General features: G+C 38.5%; 1 protein-coding gene across 2 annotated transcripts in view; it reads left to right on the top strand.

Annotated features, from left to right (window-relative positions):
• The window catches only part of NADK (NAD kinase), a 52,978-nt gene that overhangs the window by 274 nt on the left and 43,744 nt on the right, over positions 1–8,960 (top strand). Inside the window, exons 1-2 of one of the 2 annotated variants that reach the window (XM_019511695.1) lie at positions 4,893–4,996; positions 6,869–7,088. In XM_019511695.1, the coding sequence (XP_019367240.1) occupies positions 6,910–7,088 (179 nt within the window). In that variant the 5' untranslated portion in view covers positions 4,893–4,996; positions 6,869–6,909. Of the gene's footprint in view, positions 1–4,892; positions 4,997–6,868; positions 7,089–8,960 lie in introns of those variants that run through there. The other variant, XM_019511696.1, reaches the window with a different exon arrangement.

The raw sequence follows: 8,960 nt of genomic DNA on the forward strand, positions 1-8,960 counted from the left end.
TTTGTGCCTTTTTTTTTTTTTTTTTGGACCTACCTTTTTTCTGAAGGCAGAACTGAGTTGAGTCTTGTGCTAACGGCTGCAGCAGGAGTTTGGCGATGTAAAACGGTTAGGTGACTCCACCCCGGGAATGTTTTTGATGGAGGCTGGTGACAGCCGTCGCTTTAGGTGTAATGATGTATGAATGGGAGCTGCACTACTGAAGTGCTTTGGTGCTTTGTTAAGAAAGGTGTCTCATCTGGCGAACTTGGGGTCTTATCTCTGAAGTTAATGAGTTTTAAAATGTTGGGGGGTAGGGGTGGGGAGGAAGCTGCCATTTTTCTCCTTGTGCTTTAAAAGTTGAAGGAACTGACTCATAGGTAGCTTTAATAGTTGGGTTTCAGCAGTCTTAAAATCTTGTTTGTGAATATGGATCTATGGACAAGACTGCTCCTAAACTATACATCTGTTGGAAAAAGAATCAGATCCCAAAATCCTTGTGTCCCATGCTGATCTCCCAGGAGTCTTAGAAGAGGATATCTTGGAAGCAGCATGTAATCTAAACTGGCAGACAAGGACCTTTTGGTAGATGTGACTTTTTATTATTATTATTAGACCAACTAAATAGTTGGAAGAATTGTTCTTTGCAAGCTTTTGGGTACAAATGCCCTTCTTCAGGCAGAGGGAGTGTGGGTTGCAGTTGTCTGAGGATTTCCTGTAGAGGCTCCAGGGGGGGATGGTATGTCATGTAACTAATTGTGTACGACTTGTGGGGATTTTCATTTTGTACTGCAGACCAGCAGCAGATTCCACCTATGCCTGAAGAAGGGTGTTTGTGCCCAAGGGCTTGCAAAGAACAATTTTTCCAACTACTCAGTTGGTCTAATGAAAGAGATCACATTTACCCAAAGAAGCTTGTCTACCTGTGTCTGTAGATCAGCACAGCTACAACCAACCCCCTGGTGTAATCTGAACAGTAATTTATACACTCTGAGGTAGGAAACATTGTGTGGTTGAAGACTGTGGACTCCCTATAGGGCTCCTTCCACCTTGATTTGTAGTTTTAAGGTAGTGTTCTCCACTGATGCTGCATTTGGCAGGTATGTTTCCAAGAGACTCTTTTAGGAACATCTGCCATGTTTATTGCCATGCTAGTACTTGATAGAAAATCCAGGGGAAGAGACGCAAAAGAAAATAGCTTACTAGTAATAGCAAGCTTTCAGTTTTCTTCCATCTCATCTTCCTGCTCCTGCATGGCATTTTGAATCTGTCTTTCCCAAAAGGCTGTTTGAGAAGTTCTCACAGACATCTGCCTGTAGAGGCATAACAGGTGTCTATACAGGTGTTTGAAAGCAAACTGGTGGGAGGAAAAACATTTGCCTTTCTGCTGCAGCTGCAGGGTAGAGGAGTGAGCAGGATATAAATGACTGAAGACAAGCTACTGGTGACTTTTCTTAAATCCTGAAACTGTTGTAGGAGTTTTTTTTTTTTAGATCAGACTCTTCTTTAGATAAAAGAAAAAATATTCAGTATGCTTCAAGAGACCTCCTTGAGGATCAAGTGTTTGTTGTAAATAAAGTTGGAATTTCTTAACTGCTCCTTTATCTGCAATATTGACTTTATTGCCTTGTACACACAGTGATGCAAGTTGGTCCCAGTTTCTTCAGACTTAAGTTTTAGTGACTGAATATTGAATGCAGAATGATCTTTGGTGGAGGGAGGATTGTACTTGATTTAAAACAAAGACCCAGTTTCCGAGAGTTCACTTTTTACATTGGGGTTTTGCCATCTAAGATGGTTTAACTTTTTTAAAACTCCAGGTGTAAGCTCTGCTCTTTTTAATAACCTGTGACAAAAAATGTTTTTTTTAAACATTTATCTGTTGCTCAAGTGGCTTATACCCATTTTTAATAAATCATATATCATTCAAAATTTAGGGGGGCTGGGGTGATATAGGTGCTAAGGTGCAGGATTGACAGCCCAGAGGTCACAAGTTCAGGGCCATAACAGAAGTGCTTATGGCACAACCAAGTCAGATTCCAACAAATCTGTGAATTCTGCTAAATACCTTGTCATAAGGACACGAAAAAGGAAGGATTCAAAATATGTATCAAGACTGCTGCCTGGAGTGTGTGTCTTCATGTTCACTAACTAACAAGTTTACAATGTAAAATTATGGGGAAAACTTGTATAAAATTTGATACTTGGGAGTATGTTCCAATAGTTATAAGGACTGGTATATCCAAAACAGTGAAATATTAAACTGTTGAAACTGTGTCATTTATTGGTAAGCTGGTAGTAGTTTCTAACATGTGAGAAGTTTGCATATTTAGGGAGGGGGAGAGTCATTTTGGTGACTAACTTCACTTTCAGAATAAATTTCCTTCCCAAAATATTTGAGATCACAACCTTATATGCTCATAAGACATTGTAAAGGCACTTTGAAGGGATCAGTGAGTTACCTAGTTGGGTGATGAATTTGCAAAATATTCAAAGCCTGGAAAACGTGTGCTTTCGGATATCTCATTTTTGACTCTGTGAAATTGCCCGAGTGATCAACGTCGTAATAATGTACAAAAGCTATGCCAGCAAAATATTTTGATCTTTACTAGTTCATATTTTTTCCTTCAGGCAATTTACAGTGAAACATATCTTTAAAGATCAAGATGATATTACCAGGCTTCTTAGTTGAAGTTAGTACAAAAAAGGAAACAGTGTTTCCTGGTTAGAGGGAACAGTTGTTATATGTTATAACATGTAAGCTACGTTGCTTCTGTGCTTTGCAAACTAAGTACTGGGAAGTAGGTAGGTGGGAGGTGATAGTCACTTTTGCTGAAGGATTGAATAGCATTTGGCTTTGGGTAAGCATAAAAATATTGGCTATTGGGCATGACTTGCTACAAGCAAACTGGAATTGGCTAATGGTAGCTTAATAAGCAGCAATCAGAATAAAATGTAATGATAAGTCAGAACAGTAATTCCTTTGACTTGGGATATGATGACACATAGTACAGTCTCATGGAAATAACAAGATGCTGGAGACTGAAGGAACCAATGTTTGGATATTGTATGCGATCTACATTAGCTATATTCATGTGCTTGACAATTACAAGATCCTTAGTATATCTTGGATTATAATTTTACCGATAAAGGATTGCAAAACTCTAGAACTGTTGGTTCAGAGATGATACCTTTTATTAGACCAACTAACTTGCTATTTCTTAGTTGGCCTAATAAAAGGAATCATCTCTGATCCAACAGTTCTAGAGTTTTGCATTTTTTTTTGTCTCAGACCAACACAGCTACCAAATACATCACTGATAAAGGATGACACTTACAGACTTAAGGCACTGGATTGTGTCTTTAAAATGTTAAATTGATTTTTGGATATAGTATATTGGAATGGTGTGTGTTTCATAAAGCAGCTCCGTGTATAGACAGTCAAGAAAGAATTATTTTCTTATCTATCTATGGTGTTTTCTTTGGAAGCTAATAGGCTGAAAGAAACTTGGCTATATATTTGAAGGCAAGTTGTAAGGAAAAACTCGAAGTTGAAACTTCCTGCTATTTGATCTTCAAAGCTACTTTACTTTAAATTAAGAATCCTGTATAGGATTACTAATGCCCATGAGAAACCACTGATCCCTGAATCTCCAAAATAAGAGCAATGGTTCGCTTCAGAACAGGGTGGCCAACCTGTGGTACAGGCAGCCTCTGTGTGTGGCATGTGACAGATAGGGTAGGGAACAGAAAGAGCAGCAGCTTGGGCAGGAAAAAGAGTGGATTGGAGTGGTATGTGGGAAGGTGCAGGGCTAATTTGCGGAATGCCTGTCAAAAACATTGGCCTGTACTGCTTCAGAAGATGAATAAATACAAGGGGCTTTCCAGCACATCATATTTTAAATACCAATATGCTGAAATACTTCTTCACATTTCATTTGATGCGTATAATGCCTAATGTTTAAATTCTCTGTAATAATTTCCTAAAGTGAACTGCATTGTATAACTAGTTCAGCAGTAGCCTGCCAGGAATCCTGAGAAATTGTATAAAACTCTAGGACAAAATTAACACTTTTTCTAGTAATAATTACTTCCATTATATTGAATTCAAATTCTCAGTCATCTTTAATACATAATAGCATGCACCAATTAAATAACTGACTCCCTAACAGGTATGTTGTTTTGGTCAGTCTATCTGAAATTGGGCCCCCTCTTCAGTAATTACTAGACAGCAGGAAAGTCAAAAGCATGTTGAAATGAGCCTTTCCCAGCTCAAGGTCATGGGTGGTTTTAAGCAATGAGTAACTAGCAACTAAACACTGGTTTCTTAACACATTCACCATGTTACAAATTATTAATGCATGCTGGTAATTGTAGCTTTTCTTTTTGTCGTTGTGGCCTTTAGGGGACAAATGCATACCAGAAATGAATGAAGCAGTGGTTATTGATATGTTAAGTATCACTTCCAACCAATTCATTAATGAACCAGTGCTGGCTCTAAAACATCTCCTCAGAGACAGTTTCCCTATGCATAATGAGGGGGTTATAAAGCATCTTCTTATTTGTAAGATATCTTGTGGTATTTGAAAGTTGCTGTAGTATGGCAAAGAACCATTACTGTTGTTAACATCTTTCTGCTTCCAAGTCTCTTCTAATTTTATGCTATCCTGTCCATTTACAGCATGCATGGGGATTCTATGCAGTAGAAGAACAGACATGTTAAAAATGCAATCCTGCAAATATTATAGCAAGATAAGCTTCCAACAAAGTTAGTAAAGAGTAAAATACTTATCCATGCTTAATTATCTTGGTTACTGTTTGTCTCCAGATTTGCTTTCCGTTATACACTTGGAATTGTTTGCTAGTTATATATTCATAAGGATTATTCTTCAACTGGGTGAAGCCATAGTGAGAAACTGCACAGATACAGAATTCTTAGTATTGGTGGAAAAAGCAGCACTGGATATAGGAGAGCAGACTCTGGAGCTGTGTGGTGGAGTGCTTTGTTTCTAACTAAAAGGTATTCATTTTTTAAGTTGAAATCCCAAAGGGAGCTTTTGGTAAGGTGAGAAGATTTGGGGGCTTGGATTTTGGAGATGCCCTGGATCCTTTGGTCAATTTTCTTGCAGTGAAGAATATTTCATACTTCCATTTAATGTTCAGTATCAAATGTCTGTTTTGGCTTCATGAAATCCAAGGCAAGAAAAGAGTACTGTAGTATCTGAGTAGTGAAAAAATACACTTGGGTTTGAATGCTTGGTAGGGCCCTGCTCTCTTTAAATAGGGTTTGAAGGGAGAAAGTAATTAAAAAAGTGTCTGTCTAGATGTGCATGTGTGCACATCTGCTATAAAGCTGTTCCTGCTATTATTTACACACTGTCTATTACTTAATCAGTCAGGCTGGAAGCAGCAAGGAAAGCAGGGTTTAGAGCTAGTTTGCTGAAGCTGTAACACAACTGTAGCTATCATATTTTCATAAAGTTTGTTTGTTTGTTTGTTTGTTTAACTCAGCAGGTCCGTTCCTTCCTCTGTAGTTCAGCCTGTCTTAATACCACTTCAATCAACTCCATGCAACAGGAAGTTTAATACATTTCTTGTTGCCTGAAACTTAGCATGAAGTGCCTGTCTGGAAGCCTTTTGCTATTCAGTTTTCCTAACAGGTTTCTCTCAACTACTTTAAAATGTGTGTATGAATCTCTACAAACAGCTTTATGGAACTGAGTTGCTCTGCGTTTTGTAACCTTGAAGCCAGTGCTTCGTCTTTAACGTATATTGTTGTGTATTTTTATTTTCTTCATGTTTTGTGACTGGCACGGTTTGTGCTCAGGGTTCTGGGATCCAGAAATCCAAAGGTCTAATTCTGGCTCTCACATGGACTATCCTTGTACTGGTGCGAACAGCCGAATCTTGCTTTCTTAATATCTGTGTGTGTAGAGCAGGCAAATTGCTTGGTGCCCTTACAGGGGATTAAGATTAATCTTTTTGTGAAGTATTTTAAACTAAGAACTTCTATATTATCTAATGATGACTCCTTTGTGACTTAATTGAATGTCATTTATTCATTTGCGCCACATCGTCAGTATTGTAGTTGCTGAGATACAAAGCTGCAGTGAAAAAAATATTTGATTTTATAACTTGATGTTTTTAATCCTTTTAGCACCTAAACCCAGACAAAGCACTTAAGTTGGATTGTACAAAGCATTAAAGGCATTTGTGCACATGCTTACACCACTGCTGGGCGCTTTTTACAAGCACCTGGCACTGTGTCGGCTACAGTTATGTAAGTGGCAGAATGCACATCCTAGCTGAGAAAATGATGGCAGCGTGCTTTTGAACTAAAATGCATCAAAGGCGCTTTAGTTCAAAAGCGCACTGCTACCATTTTCTGTGTGCTGATGCTCATTTTGCCACCTATACAACTGCATGCAATGTAGCGCAGTGCATGTCAGCTCGTGTGGAGCAGACTTGATTAATTGAGTCTGCTCCGACACACCAGAGCATGAAAATGTATATGTATAAATGTCCTAAGTGCCCTTATCTGGGGATAAAGCCAAGTATATGAATGTATTTGCAGATTTTGATGTTGCATTTCAAAGGGAAACACTTTTGCTTTTGAACAACATTTCTTATGGAATGGAAAAGCTGTTACCAGCTCTGCAAATTGCAGGTGCAAGTTGTGCCAAACTACACAAGCCACTGCCATCAGGAGCATCTAATATGCATCACTTCTCCTCTATCTTCTGCTAGTTTCCTTCTTGTGATATGGCAAAGCATTGAAGTTTTCCAGATTGCTTTGAAAATTGTCAGATTCTAAGACTATCAACTTAATGTCTCTGTCAGTTCTGGTATGTTTACTCTCTTTAATTAAAATTTTACTTTCTTTTTCCCATAGGATTTTATATTTCCCCTGACTGAAGTTTCTTTACCTTCACTATGGAGATAGAACCAGAAAAATTTCACAGTAGTAGAGATGAAGTGAGCTCAGAAACAGCTTATCATTGCTCAGCCTGTCACGATGATGAGGAGTGGAGCTGTGCTAACCCTATCCGGGGTCGGGCTAAGTCTCGCAGTTTGTCTGCTTCACCAGCCCTAGGGAGCACCAAAGAATTCAGGTATGAAATCAGCTAAACATTAGTTAATGGTTATTTTATGGGTTGTTTTTTTTGTTTTTTTTGTTTTTTTTAAGTGGGCAGAATTGATTGCTTGCATGATTCTGCCAGCTACTTGTTTTTCTGCCTATTTCACTGCAACATTTAAGACTGCCAAAAGTAGTATACCATTTCAGATATTGCTCTTTGATTTCAATAACTGCTGTAGTTGCTATCAGTGTGTCATTTGAAAATGCACAAAAAAAGAAGAGGTCTGTGCAGGAGCACACCAGAAGTTTTTTATATAACACCTACTCGTGTGCAAACCACACTATGGAAAAGCTACGCCTACATTAAACCGTTAGCCTACTTCTCTTCGATTTATTGAGTGTTTTTATTAATAGCTTTTAATTTGTATTGATAGTTTTTTATTAGTTGCTGAGGTTGACATGATTTGAATAGAAGACAGATAAAGGTTTAGTTTTCCAACTTATTTCTTGTGTGAAGTTTGCTGTTTCTTCGGTAAGTAATTTATTGATGCTTTGTATTTGCATAACAAACATCTAATCTCACTTGAAATTTTTTGTGATTTTTGTCTTCACAAGAATGTAATATCCTTTAAAGTATTAGATAATTCTTCTAACAAATAAGAGGTAAATATGGAGTGATTCATATACTCAAAGTGGATGAGAAAATTGACTTAAAGAAAGTCTGTGTACGCTTCTAGCTGTGACACGTTCTTTATGGACAAAATCTTATAATGTCTCCATAGCTTGTTGGCACAGACCTTGCTGTCAGAAACAGGTGAGAGTGCAGTTCGTCTTAAGCTAATTGTCAGTTTTTAAGACCACCATCACAAAAAGGTATCCAACTTACAGTATCTCAGAGTAGCTTGGCCTTCTGACAGATTTCTGTATCCTGTCATGTTTCAGTCTAACTTAATGAGCCTTATACATCTTTACAAAATCAAAGCATGTAACAAATTTTGATGTTACAGGTACACTGATTTGAAGTTTTTGATATTCAAGACAAAGGAAAGGTTCCAGGCTTTTTTAGGATGTAGGAGCAGGTCTGGACTTAGTATTTTAGATCTTTCTCCTTGTGATGGGATCTGGCAGAGGCATTTTCTCTCAGTCACTCACCAGATTGCTATTGAGGGATCTAGCTACCAAACCTCCAGGTGTTTTTAAGCTGGTAAGGTACAATGAGAATCTAGGCACTCCTCTTTAGCCATGGACCTCTAAGCTGACTTCTGGGATATAGACCTCTTCAGCATCTTCTCCTGAGACCTAGAACCAATTGCCTGTAAACTGCATTCATTTAAGTACTTGTATAAAAATGTTTCTTAGGGAATGCAGCCTTGACAGAGTACCTGCAGGTGCATAGAGTCAATACTAAGAAATCTTTGCAGGACCGTGCAAACGTTGTTAACACGTGAAGGTTCTATAGTTACCTGTTTGACAGCAATGTATAATATAAGAAAGCAGTCTTTTTATGTGGAAGATGCCAGATAGCCAACAGTATTTAAATGCAGATTGTGTGCACAGGATTTTAAACTTTTTATTCATAGTTCATAGTTTGTAGGGTTCGAAGGGACCTGAGCAGATCATCAAGTCTGATCCCCTGCCTTGGCAGGAAAAAGTACTGGGGTCAAATGACCCCAGCAAGGTGTTCGTCTAGCCTTGTCTTAAAGATCCCCAGGGTAGAAGCCAGCACCACTTCACTTGGAAGTTGGTTCAGATCCTAGCCACCCTGACAGTGACGTAGCGCCTCCTGATGTCTAGTCTGAATCTACCCTCTGCCAGCTTGTGACCATTATTTCTAGTCACTCGTGGTAGTGCTCGGGGGAACAGGGACTCCCCCAATGCCTGCTGGTCCCCTCTGACTAGTTTGTAA

Source organism: Gavialis gangeticus, unplaced genomic scaffold (assembly GCF_001723915.1).
Source record: "Gavialis gangeticus isolate Ggan-Ray unplaced genomic scaffold, GavGan_comp1, whole genome shotgun sequence".
Taxonomy (NCBI): domain Eukaryota; kingdom Metazoa; phylum Chordata; order Crocodylia; family Gavialidae; genus Gavialis; species Gavialis gangeticus.